Source organism: Hippocampus bargibanti, linkage group LG20 (assembly GCF_051943395.1).
Source record: "Hippocampus bargibanti isolate YZ-2025 linkage group LG20, ASM5194339v1, whole genome shotgun sequence".
Classification (NCBI taxonomy): domain Eukaryota; kingdom Metazoa; phylum Chordata; class Actinopteri; order Syngnathiformes; family Syngnathidae; genus Hippocampus; species Hippocampus bargibanti.
The window spans coordinates 10,814,638-10,838,744 of NC_142753.1; the positions used below are offsets into that span (position 1 = coordinate 10,814,638).

Genomic DNA, 24,107 nt, shown 5'->3' on the forward strand with positions numbered 1-24,107 from the left:
TCCCCGCCCTTGTGAAGATAAGCAGATTATAAAATGGATAGATAGGTAATTTACTGTTAACTATAACTGGAATTGAGTATTACAGATGTGGAGTATACATATTTTTGTTTAATTTGGGGAACTGTGCGAGCAGCAGTGAGAACAGGGTGCTAAGGAATAATTTCAAAATATGTTTATGTTCTCATACACATCATTCACAGTACTGTATTACACATACTTTAATGTCCGTCATACATTGCATCGGTTAATTCCAATTTCTTTACTGTCATCACTTAGCATGGCAAAATGTCTGTTCTTTCCCCAGTTCAACACCATTTTTGGACAAGTTCGTGATCGCTTTGGCCGCACCGTTCACTCGATCCATTCCAGCAGTCATCGGGCGTAACGGCGTCACGCCCCGGTTTTGTATCACAGAGATCTCGTTGTTCTTTAGGGTCAGGCTGTTGGTGATGGCGCTAGCGTAGCGGCTCCAGAAGCCTGCGTCCACCTGCATGGCCCGGGCGGCCAGGTCAAACTTAACGGTGTTTGAACCCAAAAGGGCCATGGGGTTGTCCACCGAAATACGTCGACCCCTCCTGACTGGCGTGTTGTTCCACATGTGCGTGCCCATGTGAACCTGCGAAGGGAGTAGAAAAGGGTTCAAGAGATGCTAATTTCAAAGTTAGCATTCTTTAGGCAACAAGTGTCAAAATCAAGGACTGTGGGCTCGATCCACTCTCGCGAGAAATGAAAAGTATTTTTGTTGATTCCTCCCACACGTTCTAAAAAACACACTTACAACTTAACGTCTGTTCTTACTCTCTTACTGTCAAGAAACGGGAAACTCCCGGGAAAAAAAAAAAATTTCTTTGAAGAAAGTCTCAAAAGCGCGTCTGCTTCATGCTGTCATTTGTTTATACTGTCAAACTGACAGTATAAAACCTTGAGTGGTTAAACACTTTATTTAAACATTCAGTCAAACCGTATAATTTCAATGAAAGAAAGTCAGTTAGCGTACATGCTAACAATGTAATAAGGTGTAGACAGGCTAATGGATATTAGCAAATATCTTACATAAACTATAAACCTTTTAAAAAACATCAAGAAAGCATCATCTATTGTTTATTTAAACACCAAAATGTTGAAACAAAACATTGTAACTGCTGTTGGCTAACACGGTAAGGCGCAAAATGGCTTTAAACAGCCTCTCACGAGCTCTTCAAATGAAACTGTGAGCCATAATGAATGTGCTTATTAGTGGCTCGATAGCATAATAATTCAGCACAGTTTTAACTTATGTTTCACTGTTATGAAGGGTACCAAAGACCAGGTTTTGAAACTGTTTTGGGCCAATACCGACCTTATATATTCATATATCAAGTCCTAGTGGAGTGTGCCGATACGAGTGACCGATAATTAGGCCCAAAACATAAATAAATCTGACAAGCAGTAAGTCCTTCTTATTTTTCTTCTTCTTTTCTTATTTCTTATTTTACAAAGATTCCACCGCATATTTTATGTTTTAAGACTCGCGCTGAATATTCAGGAAGTCTTGTTTCCGAGTTGATGATGATTCCTGACGTGACGTCACGTAAGGAACGCCCCTGACCGAGAAGCGACACACAATGCATTTTGGGTACTTTGTTTGGTCTGAAAACATTATGTTGATGGCAAAATTAGAAGGAAAACACATAAATAACGTGATGGTGAATCGTTGTGTGTTGAACAGACTATTTGATACTAGTTGACACAAATTCCCAGCAGACAAATCAGCCCATTTCCAACGGAGCTTGGGCGCCATCTTGTGCATTTTCTGGCCGCTACATTGGAGTCCACAGGCCTCAAAATGAGACGGAAGGACTTCTTTAATCAATTGCAAACATTTATGCTTTCCTCTTCAGAACTATTTGAATCATATTCATAACTGGATGAGTAAAGAGAAAGCATCTTCTCCGAATCTGAAGCCATTGTTTTGATTCTCGAGCAAGGCAAGACGTCCTGGCGTGACGAATAAGGGGGCGGGACCTTCTGAAACTTTTGGAGGTCATTTTGAAGTAGTTTTGGGACACAAATTCATTTTTATTGGTGTTTTGCATTTGACTAAAAATATCAGGCTATGTGTTTTGGGTATTTCAGATACTACAAAACGTTTTTCTGATGTCAGTTAGGAAACAAAAAAATGGTGTCGGTTGTCCTTTAACCGTGATCTGGGTCATCCCTACCTTCAGATTCCCCTTAGTGGTGAAAGCTCGACCACAAACGGAACAGACGAACGGCTTCTCGCCGGTGTGCGTGCGCTCGTGAATCTGAAGTGCGCTGGCCGACGAGAAGTTCTTCCCGCAGGCGCTGCAGTTGTGTTGCTTGGGTATCCGCCGAGGGTGCGGCGGTCCGAGCAGGGGGGCTATTCCGGAGCTGGTGACTGACGGGTAAGTGGCTGATAAGTTGATGGCGAACGTCGGGTATGGTTCCGTGTAACCGTTGACCTCTGACTTTATCGATTGAGTTGACCCGCTGGTCAACAGTTGGGTGATGCCTTCAGTTCCGGATTTGGCTTGTTCTTTCTTTACAGACGCTGCAAAATGTTCCCAAAATTCAGTACTTTGTGCAGGTGATAAAGGCGGCGTCGCAGGCGGGCTGCTGGTTCCCAGATTCTGCATCCCTTTCTCAGTTAGTGAGCATTCAATCTGGATCTGGTCATCGTAGCCATTTGTGAGATATTTATCCCCAGATGTGCTGAGGTTTACCATGGAGTCCATCAGATGGTTCTCCAGTAACGTCTTAGGAGGACTGACCACATTTTCTACCTCCTGTCGTTCTTCTGCTTCATCGCCCTCCATGGAGACTTCGTCGACAAGGTCATTGCTACTGGGACAGTCCAGGTTTTTCTCATTCTCACCTTCCGTCTCCGGAACCCCATCGTGCGGAGCGGAGTCTGTGATCTGACCAACCATATGCATGCGGATGTGCTGCTGGAGGACCACGGCGTTCGTGAACCTCTTCTGGCAAATGGGGCAAGAGTGTTCCACCTGAACCGGCAGGTTCTCCCTGTGAACGACCACATGGGTCTTCAAGTTGCCCTTGGTTGTGAAAGACCGACCGCACACCTTACACTTGAAGGGCCTCTCGCCCGTGTGTATGCGGTAGTGCATCTTAAGCGCACTCGGGCAGCTGAGGATGCGCTTACAAACAAAACATTGGTTGGATTCCGTCATCTTTTTGTCAATGTTTTCCACCAGCTGCTGCAGCTTTGAGGTTTCCGAAGTTTCCACCGAGTCCAGGAAACCGCCAGGGGAAACATCTTCTGGATTGCCCGGGGACGGCGAATGGGAGCTGGAGACTGGAGACAGTGATGCCACGGGTTCCGTTGTCGCAGATGCGAAGCTGGTTTCCTGGGTTACTTGAGTGCCTCTCCAGATCTGGGTGTAGTCCTCAGTTTTTATACCGCTGGAGCCTTCTTCCTCCTGATTGGACTGTCGAATGTCTGAAACCGGAGACAATTGAGCCTTTTTGCATTCACTAAAAGTTGGCTGGTACGTAGTTTGAACAGATGGTGCCGCACTTGAAGGCTCACTGGAGCCCTCGATGTTGGTTCGAGTGGAGCAGAGTGGAAGCCCCAGGGAAGCTGACAACGTTGTTAACACAGGCTTGCTATCCGGCCAAGCAGGGACGGCTTTTTCTGGTGGCATGATCATTCCGTACGGAATCCCAGATCTTGTTGGCATGTTGTCTAGATACTCTGGAACAGGGTACGGGTTCATCTGGACTTCGGGATACTTGTCTTTGTGTCTCTGAAAGTGCACTTTCAAGTTTCCCTTCGTGGAGAAACGGTTGCCACAGATGTTGCATTTGAAGGGTCGCTCTCCAGTGTGGGAGCGCAGGTGGATCTGCAGGGCGCTGTCACTGCCAAACACCTTGGCGCAGAAGCGGCATTTATGCTTGAAGAAGGGCTCCTCGAGGCTGGGCTTTGTTTCAAACAACGACGCGCCGGGCGGCTTCCCCTTCCGGTGTTTTAACATGGCTGCGAGTGGGTCCAGCGCGTTTGCCGTGACAGCAATGCTACGGCAAGGATTGGGGTAGATGACACTTTTGGAGGGGGTGTGAGACAAGTAGGATACACTGCCCTGTCCAAGGGAGAGGGGATTTGGAGAGCTGAGGGTCTGAGAGCTGTTGCTAAGATGAGAGCCGGCGTAAGGAGGCATTAATGCAGAGACACGGCTACAACTGGAGAGGGATGAGTTTTCTGAGGAAGAAGCTGAAGTACATACAACGTCTCTGAAGACCGGCTGGTTGCATACGGTTTCCGATGGGAGGTTTTGTGACGTCTCCGGCATGGTTGACGGTGAATCGGGAGCTTGGCCGTTGATGTTAGATGGTGAATTTCTTGACACCGGTAGGACAGGTTGAGGGTAGGGGTTTACCGCCAGGCACAAAGGTTTGGACACTGGGTTTAAGGCCTCCTTGTTTGGCTCCTTGTTCATGGTGGCCACTTGGCTACAGATTTGCTCGATCAGGTGCAGCTGGTGGACCTGTTGCTGCTGCAAAGCCAGCAGGTGCTCCAGGATGAGCGGGATGGCGGATGACGCAACACGCCCGCAAGCGCCGCCGACTACTCCTTGGGAGAACTGAGCGACCGCCACTCTTGTGCTGTGCAGAATACCGAGAGTCACATTGGTGTTGGGGAGCGGGTGAGGGGTCTCAGTAGAATCTGGCGGAGAAGGGCCGGAGGCGTATTTGTCCTGCGCCCCAAGTTCAATGTCCATCGCCTCATCCAGGCTGTCGCAGTCGGTCAACGCCGACTCTCCCGCCGATGAGTCGCTTGACTCCAGGCTGGGGACTGGAGAGGGTTCCGTCGGGGACTCTGCAGCACCACCGCCTTTGCCGTCCTTCACCAACAAGACTGGGTGACTCTCATCACAGGATTTTCGATGCTCATTCAGCTCCTTCCAAGTGAAAAACTGCGCGCAGCACTGGTGGCAAATATGCGTATCCTCACAACAAGGAGAACTTCCTGTCCCGCTGAGGTCCTCTCCCTCCATGTCGTCCTGGGAGTCTGCCGGATAGATAAATGTCACGGGATAAGTTATTTATCACACCGTGTTGCATAGAGAATCACAGGAATTGACCTTTTTTGGGAATGTATTTTTTCTCGTCTACTTTGCTATTTTTTGTGTGTGCGGTAGTTTGAGGATAAATACTTTTTTGTCAAAATAAAGTTAAAAAAGAGACTTTAGAAAATGAAGGTGTAATTTCCAAATAAAAAGTAGGACTATGTTTTGGGCGGGGCCTGTGTTCTTAATTGCTTGACTTGGTTTGCCCATAGGTACACTTAAAAAGAAATATTTTGTAACAACAAAAATAAAAAATAAATAAACCAAAAATTAAATACATAAACTAATAAACCAAATAAATAAATAAATGAACGAATAAACAAATAAACAAAAAAATACATAAAATAAATAAACACATAAATTAAAATAAATAAATAAATATATAAATAAATAAATACATAAATAAATTATGTGGCGATCATCAAGAAGATGACAATATTTTGCAGACCCCCAGGGGGTCGTCAGTCACTAACACCTTTCTCTCTCACACACACACGTGCACGCACACACACACACACACACACACACACACACACACACACACACACACACACACACACACACACACACACACACACACAATCACTCGTCCTCAGATGTTCATAATCTGCCGGAAAAATCAATGAGCTTCAATAAAGTAATCTGACCTCTCAGTTGTGCTTTGGGACAGATAATGAATGTCCATACGTGCCATTGATTTTTTTTCTGCCAGTGTTTGTTTAATTCAGTCACATGGAAAAACAGGAAATGAGGGCACTTTTGGGAAGTTTTAATAACAGCCTCTTTGTCCTCGACATCGGACATAAGTTTATAGACAACTTAGTGCGATGACTTTTCATTCAATCTGTTCAGGCTTTGCGCCATCCATGACCTTGCCCCACCTATCAGTCTGACCTACTTCAAATCACCTCTGTATGCCCTCTGCCCATCTCACCACGATGGGGTGCAGAGCTTTCAGCCGCTCTGCTCCCAAACTCTGGAACTCACTTCCACCCAACATCGGTAATATTGACTCCCTTCCTACTTTCAAATCTCACCTGTTTAAACTTGTTTTCATGGTCTAGTTTAATCTGCTATTTTATTATTTGTTTTATTCTTTTATGTATGTTTTTTTTATTGTAAAGTGTCCTTGGGTGTTCAGAAAAGCGCTTGTAAATTAAATGTATTATTATTATTATTATTAGTAGTAGTAGTAGTAGTAGTAATATTATTTATTGTTATGATGATTATTATGATTATTATTATTATTATTATTATTATTATTATTATGTGCACCTTTCTATTTCCCCCCCAAAAAGCTTGAAAAACAAATTAAGAGGCCCAAAAAACGAAATCTCGACTCAAATTTCCTGTTAACTCAATTATTTTGGGGAATTGGACCTTTTTGAAATAGATTTCAGATTCGCTTTTTCAAAATTAGCCTTAGAATTGGTTAACTGGATCAAGCTATTTCACTATATTATAAGTGTATTGAAATCCTACTTGCAGCGAGTTATAAAGTGCATGAAAGGGTTTAAAAAAATGAAAATGTTCAATTTGTGTTTTAAGAGCATCAAATTCAAATCCTCATGTGTATATAGGTATATATATTTTTTGTTTTATTGAAAAAGGTAAAAAGGAAGAAAAAGAGACAGCGATGCACTTTTTAAGCCTGACAATACAAGTGTGCAATTAGCGGCGAGTGATGGCAATCGATGCCAAAGTAAATCAGAAGCTCACCAAGTGGGTGGTCTTGGGCATCAAGAAAAAAAAAAAAAAGAATTTTCTCAGCTCACTATGTCCGAGTTACTTCCAGAGAAAACAAAGACTAAGGGTGTTTGTTTTTATTTCCAGCTTTGAAATATTTCTCTAAATACAATACAACCCGTGCATGTACTGTGAGTATTTCCAACACTGGAATTCACAGTGTAATAAAAGGAGCAAGGCAACAGATTTACAGCCATTCCTGACTTGTGTGCTTTTAGAAGCTAAGAAACCGTATCTTCACGGCTTTGCCCGCCTGACCTTTCAACCTCTTATGTCTATTATGCAGCGGACACAAGTGGGGGGTCGGCGGGGGGTTAAGCCACAGGCCAAGACCCCCTGTATAAAACCCGCGGTTGACTCCTAGAGCGCATGTCAAACAGCATCATGCGCATCAACAAACTTTATGAAATGAATCTTATTACACGACAGCAGTTCTAATTAATTTACTCTCCAATCCAAATGATTCTTCCTTTGTTTTTTTACTTTCTTATTAAATCAATCCCAGCAGCATGAAAGGGGTTCAAATAACATCTGCTCTCCCCATCGATGAATAGAATTATATGGCAATTAGAAAATATGATGACAGCGGGACCCGGTGTGTGATAACATAGGCGGGCAGATCTGCTTACTGTTGTTATTGTTATAATAGTGAATATAATAGTCATTTTACTATAAGGATAAAGACCATTGTTTGTTGTTGAGGATAATTGCACTTCACTTCTATGCCCTGCCTGTCAAACTGAATCGGCGAGAAAAGCAAATAATATGAACATACAGTATAATACTTTCTTTGGTGCGACAAGGATGAAAACGGAAGAATAAAAATGAAAGTTTAATGCCTCTACGCAAACAAACGTTCTGTTATAATCAACTCAAATCACGATTAAAAAAAATAACGTTAACCGTTTTTGACCCATAGACACGATTTATTGAGTTTAATTTAAAACAGATTCTTTTCTTACAGAGTGTTTTTTAGGTGTTGACATGTTTCAAGTAGACAGAATGAACTTAATACAACTATTACGATTTATTTAGCTTTAAGTTTATATGTAATCGTTTTTCTTCCCATTCATTAACTTCAATTTTAGAGTCTATGTTTATACATTCTGGCAACTACAGTATATTGTCAATATAGAAAGATAAATATGGATATAGATGATTGTGTAAAAGTGTGTATTTCTATGAATATATGTATATATATTCTATCGACATGTATGTTTGTGTAAAAACGCTATTTTTTAAATTATATTTGTTTTTAGCTAAAGTAAATCGAACACGACTCAACGTCCTAAAACTTTTTTAAAATGACGAAAGTGCGAAAACTACAAATAGTTTACAAATAGTGCGATGCAACGCGAAACTTAAATTTTGTCTTCAAAACTCGTTACAAATTAATTCCTCTTATTTGTACTCTCAATTTCCACGTACCTTCATGGCGGATTAAGTGGAGGCCGCCGGGGGCTTCGTCGTATCCGGCACGAAAGTGCTGCGGCTTGGCTTGTTTGCGCCGGGACATGTTGCCGCCTCCACGCCGCCGCCAGGTTGCGGTGAGTCGGCTTGCAGCGACTGGCAGCCGGCGGGTACGAGCGGGAATGGCCGAAATGAGCTCGCAAGGAGGCTGCACGGTGGATTTCCCCACACTACCCCTCCTCAACCCCCAGGTGTCGATTGCGCATGTCAGTGTAGTGATGACAATGATGATGATGATGATGATGATGATGATGATGATGATGATGATGATGATGATGATGATGATGATGATGGGAAAGTATGTTGGTCCATGTTTACTAGCATACCTGTCAACCTTGGCTAATAGCTGCCCTTATAAATGATTACAATTCCCGCATAAAAGTTGTAGTACGCTATACATGATTTGAAATGATAAAAAAAAGCTAAGAAGCAGAAATACAGTTTGCAGCGCATGCGCACATTATGCTTACATAATCGACCGTACGCAGCAATAAAAAATATATACATATGATCTAGTATTACTTTAAAGGACAACCGACGCCTCTGGTGAATCGTTGTGTGTTGCACCAAGACGACTATTTGATACTAGTTGACACAAATTCCCAGCAGACAAATCAGCCCATTTCCAACGGAGCTTGGGCGCCATCTTGTGCATTTTCTGCATTATTATTAATGACTCATATATTAATGTGCTGTTCCTAATTGAACCTCTAGATGGCAGCACTTAGCATACGCAGGTAATAACGCTACAACCCAATGGTTGATTTGATGACGGGGGCTGTGGGCCGGATGATAATTGACCACGGGCCCCATTTCGCCCGCGGGCCAGACTTTGGATATCTGGACTTATGTTATCGAGGTTAAAGACGCTCGCTAATTCAAGAGGTATCGTGGTCGTATTTTGTTGTTTCTATGGCCGAGCGGCTGTCATGTATTAATTAAAATCTAAACAGGCCGTATTGATTGTCTTATCAGGCCTTCGCAGCCTTGACCCGGCTTATTGATCCCTCTTGTGATTTATGATCATTTTCAAATACAAAAATCTCATTGGTGTTATTGTAAGAGGAAAAAATCTTCTCCGAGAGAACTAAAACAGGCGGTTGCCACCCAGGCGGGAAACCCTTCACAAGAGACGAATGTTCTGCTGGGATGTTGTTATGATCCAGCGAGTTTCATTTAAAAAGTAAATCTTATAAACAGGCAGGCTCCACATGCCTGAAACTTACAAGCTGTGGACACCAAATCGGTCTTGGACATTTCTCCTCGTAATTGTGTCTTATTTGCTTTCATTTCAATGTCCAAATTTCGACAGCGTTATGTCCCCATGTACAACATAGAACCGATTCGGGACTTTGCGTTATAAACACAACTATGGAAAGCTTTTCCTTGACAGTGAAGTTTAAACGACAACCGACGTCTCTGGACAAGTTGCGTCCATACTTTGTAAAATGGCTTCAAATGACTTCTACTGAGCGTATTTTACTAAGATTCCACCGCATATAGCTATATTTTAAGACTCGCGCTGAATATTCAGGAAGTCTTGTTTTTGAGTTGGTGATGAGTCCGTACGTGACGTCACTAAAGGAACGCCCCTGACCGAAAAAAAAAGACACATTGTAGCAGTCCTTCCATCACGTCAATGTATTTTGCTGTACTTGTTTGGTCTGAAAATCTCGTGTTGCACCAAAAAGCCACCAGAAGAGGGCGACCAAGCTCCATGGAAGGAATTTATCAGCCCGTGGAAACGGGCTGATTAAGTCCTCACAGGAGCTTGGACGCCATTTTCTGCCTCTTTTTGGATGAGACATTTCTCATTTGCTGTTGTTTTTTTGGTTTTGATACAGTTTTGAATCCATTCGCGTTCTGTAGCGCCAGCTAGCTTGCACGGAGCTAACAAATTCCTACAACGTTATGTCCCCGTAGAACTGATTTGGGTTGTTGTGTAAATGTTTCTTTTATATTTGTTTTTTTTTTGTATTATGTTTTATTTAACTTCCAGGAGCCATTTTCCATTGTTGTTCTTGTTGTTGTTGATACAGTTTTTGAATCCATCCGCATTCTGTCGCGCCAGCTAGCTTGCGCAAAGCTAACAATTGGAATCGTGTCAAGAGATCACGGTCAAGTTGCCGGGCTGGTTTGATTGCACCCGAGGGTGATTGGACAACACCGATTAGCGAGAATCAATATCAAATCAAGGAAGGCGCGACATCCCGATAAAGCGGTGGGCTATTTATCATAAGCAAACGCGGTGCTTTCCCAGAGAGATGATATGCCCGCCCACTAAAGGAGAATGTGGTCTTATCTCCTCGAAGCAGCGCAATGGAAAACGACGCGGTGATCAATAGCAAGCCGCTTGTGTGACGTACTCGCAATTATCAACAGCTGATTTGGTCCCAAACACCCCCCTTTCCCTCTCTTTCTACTCCTTCTATCAAAGAATATCTTTTCACGGCACATGATTACAAGTTTCGGCACAATGGCGATTGAAAAGGAGGATTATAGCTTTGTTTGCGTCAAGGAGTGCTCTTCACTCAGTAGGCAAAGACCAAAAACGGGTTTTTTTTGTCAGATTCGCTCTCATTACGTGACTTCGTATCTCGCACGGAAAAGTACAACAAATGCAATTACAGTGATACCTCGGTTTACGAACCCCTTGGTTTACGAACTTTTTGGTTTTCGAACGTTACATTGATGAAATTTTTTACCTTGGCATACGAACTTTACCTTGGCGTACACGGAGCTACCTCAATGAGTGATGTGTCGTTCGCAAACGAGCCCGTTCTTCTAACAACAAAATGGCAGCCGACTCATTTTTGCTCCTATTCCCCGCCCCCAGTCTTCGATTAAAGCCACGTGATTTGTCAAGAACGCAGCAGTGAGGGGAGGTGGTTTAAACATTAAAGAGACAGGCAGACGACAGTGAGAGCGTTTCAACCTTGATCGTTGGAAGGCAGAGTATAGACTGCAAGGTTAAAATATCCCATCAATCAGGCTCCACAAACAACCCGCACAAGCCTCCTGTACACTTGCTGCAAAAAGCTATCAATCCAGCTAAACAGAACACAATTGATGAGGAACAAGGTAAAATTATCGCAGAGAAAGCAAAGAAGAAGGCTACGTTCCTCATTAAGTGTTTAACTGGCGCGAGTGCCTGCCGCTGCTCACCTTCAGAAAAAATATATTGTGACTGTAAAGTGTCTTTGAGAGTTTTGAAAGGCGCTTATAAATTAAATGTATTATTATTATTATTATTATTATTATTATTATTATTAATGCTGATGAAACCAGCCACTCCATTCCATCAAGCCCTCAACGACCATCACAAAGGTCAATAAAACCACTTTATTATATCGTACGTTTATTTCGTTGATTATAATACCATAGCACATTTATTATACATAAAATAAGGTATACTTTGTGTAGTTTTAAGGCTTAGAAACTTTAGAAAATTATGTTTTATGGCGACCTGGGAACGGATTATTCTCATTTTAATGGTTTCCTATGGGAAATTATTTTTGGGATACACACTTTTCGCCTTACACACTATCCGGGAACCAATTAAGTTCCTAAGCCAAGGTATCACTGTATTTAATTTAAACCCCCCCCCCTGGTAACGTAATACCGGCTCTTTCTGAATCTAAAGAGGAGATGGATAAGAATATCACTTGCTTCCTGCTTTCAATAAATTGTAAAAAAAAGTTCCTACCAGCAGCTTTTTTGGCGGCGGGGAGACTAAAGTTACAAGTGTGTGGCATTTAGCGGGAAGCAGGAACGTAATTGGAGGCTACAGGGTGGACGGGCTGGGAAAGCGGGAAGTTGGCAAGCGGCTGGAGGGGGGGGGTCAGTGGCGCACCCAACCCGCTGCACCAGGTGTCCACTTAATTCAAATGATACTATTATTCATAGACAGAGGAAGAGCATTGAATTGAAGACCCCCCCCCCCCTCCGCAGACCCGCCTTCCAACTCCCACCAATGATTTGCAAGTGAATGCAGATATAATCCTGGAAATATAAGTCTCCATTAAGGCTATCCCGTTTAGCAAACAAGGCGGGCATTGTGTGATACGTTGTGTTTATAAATCGCAGTCTGGGGGGGGGGGGGGGTGTAGGGTAAGAGGGCATAGGGCGGGGGAGGGGGGGGGGGGTCAAATAAAGAGCAACATTGAAGGGGGGCCATGAGAGATTTGTGTCACATGACAGTCAAGAGCGTGTTTAACTTTTCGCCATGACAGTGACACTTATTTAGGTCCATTTATTACACAAACAAAAAAATGTCACATGTAAAGTGCCAAAACAGGTCATGCAAAATGTAACAAATTATAACAAACATGGGGGTGATGATTATATTACCCCCCCCCCCCCCCCCTCGTTCCGGAGGCCTGATTTTCCCATGAGCCATCACAATACGGTGATGATGCATTCAGGCGCTGATGTATATAACACAAGCTTTGTCAAGCCACACTGGCTAATTATTTGACAGATTGGGAGTGGATACTGGGGGGGCGGGTTCGTTACATACCGCTACCACCCAATAAAGAGGCCTAAAAAAATCCTCTATAGCCTCTTTTTTTTCTTTATTCTTTAAAGGACAACCGACACCATTTTTTTGTTTCCTAACTGACATCAGAAAAACGTTTTATAGTATCTAAAATACCCAAAACACGCAGGTTGATATTTTTAGTCAAATGCAAAACACCAATAAAAATGAGTCAAAGTGTCCCAAAACGACTTCAAAATGACCTCGGAGATGCCGAGTTTCAGAAGGTCCCGCCCACCTTGTTCGTGACGTCACGCTAGGACGTCTTTGCATTGCTCGAGAATCAAAACAATGGCTTCAGATTCGAAGAAGATGTTTTCTTGTTACTCATCTAGTTATGAATATGATTCAAATAGTTCTGAAGAGGAAAGCATAAATGTTTGCAATCGATTAAAGAAGTCCTTGCGTATCAATTCGAGCCGTCAGAACTCCAATGTAGCGCACAAAAAATGCACAAGATGGCGCCCGAGCTCTGTTGGAAATGTCTGCGACACGCCATGTTTCAAGATGGCCGCCTGAGGTACCCCATGTTGTAAACGTGGGGGCCGAGTCAGGGATGTGAGAGGTTGGTGGCATGGCTATCTGTCTTTGGAAGCTAGCGCGTTGAAATGAGAACCCTTCTGTCCCCCCCCCCCACCATCCTCCTTGTTGCCCACCGCCCTTCTCCAAGTGGCATATGGTCGGCTATTGTGCTCAGCTGCTGAGCCAGAAGTGATGCAATTTGTTTGCCGTGTCCTGTCATTTCGCAAACGACCCATCCCATTCAGCACTCCAGGAAACAACGCTCGAAAACACGCAAGGGCGGCCAAAAAAGATCGCCGACGCACTGCCAAAATACACCGGGGAGTGCGGGGTGAGCGTGCGGGAGGGAAGGGGGGGAAAACTAGAGTTAGCAATTAGCGGTGGCTAAGATGGAGTCGCCACTGAAGATAAGAATGCAGAAGCACTTTTGATGATGAATTGCTTGGCGCGATGACTTGGGTCTGAGCAAATAATAATAATAATAATAATAATAATAATACATTTAATCTCTTAGCGCATTTCAAAACTCTCAAAGACATTTTACAGTCACAGGATATTTTTTCTTTGAGTGAGCAGCGGCAACAACACGCACCAGTGTTCACTCAACCCGGAAGTAACTCAAATAGATAGAAAGCTGTGACTGTAGAGTGTCCTTGAGAGTTTTGAAAGGCGCTCAGAAATGAAATGTATTATTATTATTATTATGACTGTATCTATTAGCTAGCTAGCTAGCTAGCTTTAAAATTAAAATTAAAAAAACATGGATGTATGGATGGAAAGACAAAATAAAAATAAAAGCATAAAATAATAAAAAAGATATAAAGATAAAATAAAATAAGTAAAACTAAAATACAATAAAATAAGTACAAATAAAATAAAATAAAATAAAATATGAAAAAGGTTAATATGATGCTAATATGAAAAAAGTAAAAATGCAATAAAATAAGTAAAAATATAAAATAAAATAAGTAAAAAATCAAATAAAAATAAAAATGTTGTTGCTCTTAACAACCATAATAATAATAATCTGTACGCCTGACCGCTCTGTATTTTTTTTTTTTGGTTCACCTTTAGGCCAACAGTAATTGCCCCACCCCCTCTAACCCACTTGTCAATTCTTAGGGGCAACAAGTGGCTATAAAAAAAATATGATGAAACATCTCGTGATGCACTTGTTTGACAAGTTATGGATCACTAATAATTGCAACCCATCAATTCTACCAAGTGTGGTACTTTCTGTGAAATGAACTCTTATATGATTTGTCACTCGATGTTGCAAATAAGCTGGATAAATTTTGCATTCGTTAATTGTTTCAGGCAAAGTCAATCATAAACTTGCACCCAAAAAAAACATAGGATCAGATCATTCCCACAGTACTTTCACCCCTGAGCCACCTCCGTCTTTAATTAACTCCGCCGGGCCTGCAGCGTTAGGGCGGGGGGGGGGGGGGGGGGGGGAATCACCTTCAAAAAGCATCAGCGCCATTTTTTTTCCGCATGACATCAAATCAAATTCATCATAGCTGACCTCATCTGTTGTCAAGACGTCCTGGTGGAAAAACGTCGCCTCCCCCTTTGGACCTGCCAAACAAAGAGGATTTCACTGCAGGGAAGTTGGAGGTGTCAGCGGGGAGGCCTTGCTGCAGTTAAAGGACAAACGACGTTTCCGGACAAGTTGTGTCCATAATTTGTAACATGGCTTCAAATGACTTCTACTGAGCGTATTTTACAAAGATTCCACCGCATATAGCTATATTTTATGTTTTAAGACTTGCGCTGAATATTCAGGAAGTCTGGTTTTTGAGTTGCTGACGAGTCCGTACGTGACGTCACTAAAGGAACGCCCCTGACCGAAAAAAAAGACACATTGTAGCAGTCCTTCCATCGCGGCAATGTATTTTGCTGTATTGTTTGGTCTGAAAACCTTGTGTTGCACCCAAAAGCCGCCAGAAGAGGGTGTCCAAGCTCCATATAAGGAATTTATCAGCCTGTGGAAACGGAGGCGGCCACAGGAGGTGGCCATTTTGTGCCTCTTTTTTTGTGTGAGAGATTTCCCCCAATGTTGCCTCAAAATGGCACAAATAAATTCTTTAATCGATTGCAAACATGTATGCTTTCCTCTTCAGAACTATTTGAATCATATTCATGACTGGATGAGTAAAGAGAAAGCATCTTCTCCGAATCTGATTCCATTGTTTTGATTCACTAGCAATGCAAGATGTCTTGGCGTGACGTCTTGGCGAACTGGGGGCGGGACTTTCTGAAAATGCCCAATTCGCAGCTCAATTTTTTTGCAGATTTTGGACACTTTAAATCCTTTTTATTGGTGTTTTGCATTTGACTAAAAATATCAGCCTGCGTGTTTTGGGTATTTTAGATGCTATAAAACGTTTTTCTGGTGTCAGTTAAAAAACAAAAAAGTGACGTCGGTTGTCCTTTAAGTGTCTAATCTCTTGTTTGGAAAGAAGCACAACTTTTTTTTAGACATCCATGTCAAGTCACTGTTCAATACTTCATAATAAATCAAATGACAAATAATCGACCTAAATTGACTTTTTTCCCCCCCTTCGTTTTCTTTCGGAAAGTCATTTAGTAAAAGTGTCCTAAAGCAGACAAATGATTTCTCCCTGCAGGTCACTGACACGTTCATTGAAGGCAAAAGGTTACAGTTAAATTAATGGACTGAAATGCAGGGGAGGGGTAGGGAGAAAAAAAAAAGTAAAAATTTAATTAGTGGCCACCTCTAAAATTGGACAACTAATCACAAGGCTTGCTTTTCATCCATCTTTTAATTGAATGATCATCACATCTGGGAAACTTTACATGAGGAGCAGCAAAAATCTAGCGTCGAGCTTTATTTTGAAAAACACGCATTTGACATCCTCTTATTTTACATGAACATTATTATAATTACAACATTCTGGTATGAATCCAATATTATTATGATATAATAATTATATATATTGCTGTCTGTTGGTTATCCCTTTTCTTTTGTTGCTGTATTTCAAAACAATGCTACCGTAGGTACTTTGTATTTAGGGCAAATAGGGCAATGCACTACCAAATATGGCCAACCTCTCAGTTGAGAGAAAAAAAGCTTCTGCAACCGTACATAATCGTGCATATCATACTTTAATAGAGCACCGCCGGACGTGCACATTCCACCATGACGTCTCTGATCCACTGGTGAAAAGGAAGCTTTCATCCTCTCCTCTTTCATCTAAAACTGTTTCATGTCATAATAAAGTGTTTGTCTTGTACTCAAACATCATAGACTACATGATTATTATTATTATTAACATCTTTCAAGCCGCCTCGATTGATTTCGTTTCGCAAGCTCGTAATGGCGTTTCTTTTATGGCTCTGTTTCATTTGCATAAATGACACTGAGCCACCTTTGAAGTACGTAAATGAATAGAGTTTCTGTATCTTTGATATCAAGCATAGACTAATTTAAAAAAGAAAAAAAGGAGGGTTGTGGTCATTGATTTTACTAGTTTTAAAGGACAACCGACACCATTTTTTTGCTTCCTAACTGACATCAGAAAAACGTTTTATAGCATCTAAAATACCCAAAACACGCAGCCGATTTTTAGTCAAATGCAAAACTCCAATAAATAAAATAAAAAAAAAAAATATATATATATATATATATATATATATATATATATATATATATATATATATATATATATATATATATATATATAATTCATGAGTAACATAAATAAATAAATAAATAAACAACAAAAATAAATGCATAAATAAATAAAGAAATATTAAATAAATACATAATAATAATAATAATAATAATAATAATACATTTCATTCATAAGCACCTTTCAAAACTCTCAAGGACACTTAAATATGGTTGTAAATAAATAAATCAATAGATAGACTTAGATAAGTAAACGTGATATAAATAAATAAATAAATACACAGATAAATAGTTAAATAAACAAATACACAAATAAGTAAATAAATACATAAATATACTAATAGGCAAACAAACAGATAAACAAACAGATAAATAAATAAAGGTGGTTGTAAATAAATGAACATAAATATATCGATAAATAAACATGATTATAAAAAAATAAACACAACAACAGATAAATAGTTTAATAAACAAACAAACAAATAAATAAATAGTTAAATACAAAAACAAACAAATACATAAATAAATAAATGAACATATAAATAACTTAATTAATAGAATGAGCATGGCCACTTCATCTAAAAGCAGCTTTTAGTCACCACTAATAGATCAGACAAGGTAATGGACCTTTGTCCTGGCCTGAAGGCAACGGGCACAAATGTGTGTGTCTCAAACACACAAACACACAATTCTAATTACCAACGATTATCCCACAAAACGTGTAAATGGAAAAATAAATACAGCTTTTTAAAGCTGGCTGTTACAAGCTAGCCCAGATGATCTCCACTAATGATTAGCAAACAGCCCAGACGTTGTCGTTGCGGAAAAGTCGATAAAATAAAAAGGCGAGGGGTTGCTCAAAGTTGCAATTTGGTGATCAAACGGGCGAAAATAGGGCACAACACGCTGGATTAAACCGACGCAACACACATACGTGTCAAGTGAAAAGTTATTATTGATGACATGAAAGCCAATGATGTAAAAAAGAATAGAAAATGCAACCTATTCTGTGATTTGAATAAATTATTCTTTGTGTGCTATGCATGTATAGCAGGGGTGTCAAACACACGGCCCGCGGGCCGCAACCGGCCCCCAAGGAGGTTTGATCAGGCCCGCAAGATAATTTAAAAGTGGAAAAAAAATGCAAAAACGAAATTGAATTGATATTTTTAATGAGGTGCAATTCAAGGATTGTCCACTAGAGGTCAGAATGCTACTGTTTCGATCGACATTGAAGAAAACAGCGGGGTTTTTTTTCAACCGCGGTTTCAACACCCTCATTAGCCAAAATGTCATTATCCAAACAGAAAAGTAGATGAGTGTAGAATTTTCAATGAATAATTAACCTTTTTTTTTTTTTTACAGAAATGTGTTTTGAAGGAAATAGATACATTTATTTAGCCATATTAAATATAGCAAAAAACAAGCATTAAAATAGTATGTTTAAAATATATAATTGCGTTCAAAATTGTTAAAAGATAACAGATTGACATCGTCTACTATCCCGTGGTGTCAACGTCACGTCGGCCATTTTGAATGGATTTCCATTTACCGCCATTTTGTCCCATAAATTACATACATAAATTACAGCCGTGTGGATTGGCTGTGCATTTTCCAGCCCCCACCCACCACACCCCTGTGTCCAATCACGTGGTTTATGATTATATAATTCTACTTTGGGGATTTTTGTCTATTATGGGTGGGCCTGGTCCCGATTTTACCGTGAAAAACGAGGGATTACTGTACATCAATGACATTACATTGATGAACTAAATTAAACAAGTGATAAGGGCCCCAATTAAAAGAGAGTAAAAAGTGCCCAAGGCACACACTTTCACGCACTTTTGACAGCTGCACTCGCTCTCGTTTGTGCAATTGAGGCCCATTCGATCAATTAAGTGCACTGGAAATGCCTGATTGGGCTGATTAGTAGATATATTTGACAGTGAGGGTCTGATCATTTAACGCCTGCCGGTTAAAAGTCAACACGGCCAATGTGGACAAATGATGAAATGAGCGCCATTACATCAAAACCGTGAAACTTGTGACCCCCATTTACACAAAGTTGCACTTCAAAATAAGGAGATGAGAAATACTGCCCCCTACTGACGAATGTTCATGATAATTACACGTACTTGACGACTGATAAAACTATCAGTAAGCAATTTTTATGATTAAAATAAATGCATTTGAATCAGCGTTTAACTTATTTTACATGTATTTTAGTATGTTCCCTGGTTTTGTTATATTACATCTACGACGATCACATTTTTTTAATGTCTATTTCACTGTTTTTATTTTACTTTATTTCCCGAAGTTTCACCATGCATGAATGTGCGTGGTTATCTGCAGGAATCAAATGGCTGTTACAAAATTAACAACCCTGTTGTTTTTTTTATCCCCCAATCCCATTCTTGGACAAAGGAATAATTTAACTTTAAGAGATTGACACTTCATTTGGGGGAATCAATATTGACAATTTTCTCCTTTCAGGAAGACCCGCTCCATGCACGCAACACCCCCTCCTTAATAAAATGATCATATCTGCACTTACCCAGGAATGAGACTCATTGCCAAATGGTGCCTTTTCTCTTCACATTTCATGCGTTGTTTCTTGAGAAGATAGAAGGTACATTTCATTCATCAAGAGATGGCGGGGATGACAGATTTACAGGTGAGATTATTTGTCTAACACATGTACACAACACAACAAACATATGTAAATAAATCTACATGATTTATGAAATCATGAAAAAAAAATCACATTTATTTTTCCCAAATGGGTCACATAATGGGCTTTTTAGAGCGGTGAAAAAAAGGGCTTTTGGTCACCTATAGAGGACCAATCCAAATCTAATTAGACGTTGTTATTTATGGAAATAATAGGGGGAAAGGCAAAGTCTGATTCTCCTCACAATTTGGGAAAATTACATAACTGTAGCCTACTCTCTAGTGGTCAAAATCCGTCATAACATTTAGGGATGTGACTTCGACGGTTTTAACACAAGTTGGATAATAATTATTATTATAATACATGTAATTTATAAGCGCCTTTCAATGTAAAACTATTACACTATTACAGTAGCCTACCATCTAGTGCTCAAAATCCGTCATAACACTTAGGGATGTAACTTCGACGGTTTTAACACAAGTTGGATAATAATTATTATTATTATTATAATACATGTAATTTATAAGCGCCTTTCAATGTAAAACGATTACTTTTAGCAAGAAAGCCTCTGAAAATAAGAAATTACCTCCTCAAAGAACCTCAAATCGTATTTGTGTTCGTTTGTTTGACCGCCTGGCGGTGATTGATGACATCACAGTTAAGCGTAGAAATTACTCTCCACAACTTCGGTTTAAAACAGCTCAAATTTACACTCCATTAAAATGTTTTTTTTTTCCTCGTTAAAAAATAAGCGATTATTAAATTACTTTCTACGATATTCATGTGGGAATATATTAAAAAAATATATATCGGTCAGATGACGAATTTCACTCCTGTGCGCATGCGTAGAAGAGATCGACGACATTTTATAAATATACAATACAATACATATTGATTTATATAGCGCTTTAACAACAGCTGGATTTGTAACAAAGTGCTTAACATGGACAACGATCATATACAGGGAAAATACAATCAATTTTGATCCAAATTTACCCCCCCCCCCCCACCACCATTGAAAAAAAGCTCGCAATTCGCCCGCCGTTTAGTCAATAGAGTTACTATGGGTCACTTTAAGTTTTAAATGGTTGTATTGAAAGTGCAGCTGTTCAATCGGGATGAAAAAGTCTCATACATTTCTTGTGCTCAATGTCAAAGGCTGTCTGGCGGTTTACCTTTTCATCAAGTCATCAGAGAAAAGAATCCCATTAGGGCAAACAAAGGCAGCAGTAAATGTGATAACAAGTACTCCACTCACAACAAACATCTGAAGAAGGTCTTCAGTTGCATGCTTGTGATTTGCAACTCATCTCTGCTGCATTCACAAAGGTTAAAAATAACTCTTTCATGTCCGCCTTTTAACATTCAATTGGATTGCGAGGGAGATAAGTTAGTGGAAATGTGAGTCGGCGCAGTTAAAACATCATAATTAGATTTAAATAAATTGGTAAAAATCCACAAAAGATTTTTTTTTTAATCACAGTTGGAATACAATACTGTATGTGGAAATAGTTGTGAGCTAAAACACAACTAGAGTCTTCCCAATACTGATTTAAGCAACATAAAATGTAATGTATCTTCTTTTATTTATTGTATTTTATTTATTTGTGATTGTATTTTATTTATTATAGTACCTACGTTTGTCTATTATGGGTTAAGTTATTTATATTATATGCTTGTCTGTGACTGTAAAGTGTCCTTGAGAGCTTTGAAAGGCGCTTAAAATGAAATGTATTATTATTATTAATTATTATTATTATTATTATTTACATTAAAAAAAAAAATTATGCTGCGGGACACATTTTTATTACGGTTTCCCCTCCGGGGTCGTTATGAAGAAACCATTAGAATGTTTAATCCCCTGCACATAATACACATAGAGCACACAACAACAACAAATAATAATAATAATAATAATAATAATAATAATGTGTGATTTAGCGTCCCAGTACCATTATGTCTGTGTAAGCTCTCAGTCGTACAGGAGTGGTCCATCGATGAGAAGGTTTCTTCAGCCGTTATCTGTACAAATTTGTACAGATGACGGCTGAAGAAACCTTCTCATCGACAGTACCAGTATGCTAAGTGTGGCTAAGGGTGTTTCTGTGTTGTCTAAGCAACGATCTCAGGCAATAGAAGAGGTTGAAAAACTTCTGTTGATTTGGATTAACGAAAAGCAGCTAGCAGGGGACATTGTGAGTGAGGGTATTTTCGCTGAGAAAGCATGGCAACTTCACTCGGATATCATCAAGAGGCAACGACCATCACAAAGGTAAATAAAATACCTTTATTATACAGTACAGTTTATTTCTTTAATTACAATACAATAGCACATTTATTATACATAAAATAAGGTATATTTTGTGTAGTTTTCAGGCTTATTTAGTAGAAATTTATGTTTTATGGGGACATGGGAATGGATTATTCTCATTTTTAATGGTTTCCAATGGGAAATTAATGTTTGGAAGACACACTTTTCGCCTTACACACTCTTTCTGCGAACCAATTAAGTTCGTAAGCTAAGGTATGACTGTACTTAAAAAAATGATTCTGTAGTTTTCCCAAATATTTGTTAATATATTACTATTTCATTGAAACTATACCATAAATATGAAATGCTTTATTTTTACCACACAAGGCACAGAAAGATGTGTTGGATAAAAATATATTGTTGCTGTCCAACAAAAAAAATCTTTTTTTTTTTACATTAAAGTTCTCAAAATGTACAACGGGGGTAGGGAGTGTCACGTCACGACAAATACCACATTTCCCCCTCGTTCTCAGTCTTGACCGATCACCTGCATCTGTGTCCCTTGACCCTTAAAATGCTACTTAGCAAGTGAAAGGATCGCCGTTGGATGACTTAACGTGTTTTTGTACACAGTGCACACAGAGCTGAGTAGGGGACAGTGATGCAAATGCGCTACATTGGACGACAAAAGGTTGAGATTGCTCGTCTAAATGCCAACTGTTCTCTTCTGGGAGGGAACCTCGCATAAACAAAATAGACATTTTAGCTGGTGACACACACACACACACACAGGTGTGTCGGTAAAATTCCGGATCTCCAATGAGCGAGAAAAAAAAACATTTAAGGTCCATTGATGAAATAATGAAGTCAAAGTAACACAACCTCAAGAGTATTGTTACTTTCTCAAACAATAATAATAATAAGAGGGGGAAAAAATCCGCAAGGGGATATTTTGCAGTTGCGTTTTCTCTCTTTTGGTTCCTTATTTTTCTTACTGAATACATTGATTTTTAAAGACCGTGAACTGATACTTGAATATTTACATATGCAACAACATTGATTTTCTTTATAAATGACATAATGGAAAGGATTCAGCCTTGAAGTGCCAATTATCCTGTGCCTGTAAAGTGCCCTTGAGACTGTGGAATTGTAATATATCCAGCTAGCTATTTCCTATCTAGCTAGCTATCTATTAGCTATATAGCTGATTTGTAACAGATACCAAGGAGACAGAAAGAACTTAACACAACTAGCTAGTTCTCTAGCTAGCTAGCTATTAGCTATCTATTAGCTAGCTAGCTTCCAATCTATTTGAGTTACAGTAAAGTCTCGTTATATCGATATTCAAGGGAGTCCGAAAAAATATTGATATAACCGGGACTATCGATATATCCGACCCTATTTGCATGTAATTTTCTCCGTGCGTGCATAGAAATAGTATCGATATAACCGGGACTATCGATATATCCGATATCGATATAACGAGACTTTACTGTACTTCCGGGTTGAGTTGTTAAAAAAAAAAAAAAAAACAAGACTTCCTGAATATTCAGCGCAAGTCTTAAGAGGTAAAATATAGCTATATGCCGTGGAATCTCTGTAAAATACGCTCAGTAGAAGTCATTTGAAGTGATTTTACAAATTATGGACACAACTTGTCGGTTGTCCTTTAACGTTGTCATGTCCAAAATTCCAGCACAATGGCCCAAATGGTTTTACCCTTGACGCTGAGTAATACTATTAACTATTGTCAGGGGTTCAAATGAGCAGCTTCAAAGTCAGGCTTCATCAAAGCTCCCTGATGATGATCTGATCATTTGATTGAAATTTGTTGCAAAAGGAATATTTGGAGGAAAAAACAAAACATGCAGGACAGTGGTCCTTCCGGGACCTTAGTTTGACACCCATGTATTATATTGTGTATCTTTTATTGTACTAAAGTTGTTATAGTTAATGAAAAAAAAAGTAAATAGGAAATGTATAAATCCTGAGTGTCCATGCAGACCAAAACTCCACCTCTGCTTAACGATCCAACCATTCGAGTATCAAAAGCTTCGCATTAAGTAGGTGAGTGTACACACCCTCTATTGTCTAAACGACCCTTAAAGAGCCAAGCTCAACTTTGAAGCTCTTCATACCTGATTTTGAGCGACGAAGCAAGTATC

At 39.8% G+C, this 24,107-nt stretch overlaps 1 protein-coding gene across 1 annotated transcript; it reads right to left on the reverse strand.

Annotated features, from left to right (window-relative positions):
- Window positions 1-203: 203 nt before the first annotated feature.
- On the reverse strand, window positions 204-8,873 carry LOC148883161 (sal-like protein 3). The gene is given in 4 exon segments (XM_089023250.1): window positions 204-300; window positions 302-616; window positions 2,202-5,029; window positions 8,262-8,873. Coding segments are annotated over 4 exon segments (3,303 nt in total). The 5' UTR covers window positions 8,350-8,873; the 3' UTR covers window positions 204-228.
- Between the last annotated feature and the right edge of the window lie 15,234 nt (window positions 8,874-24,107).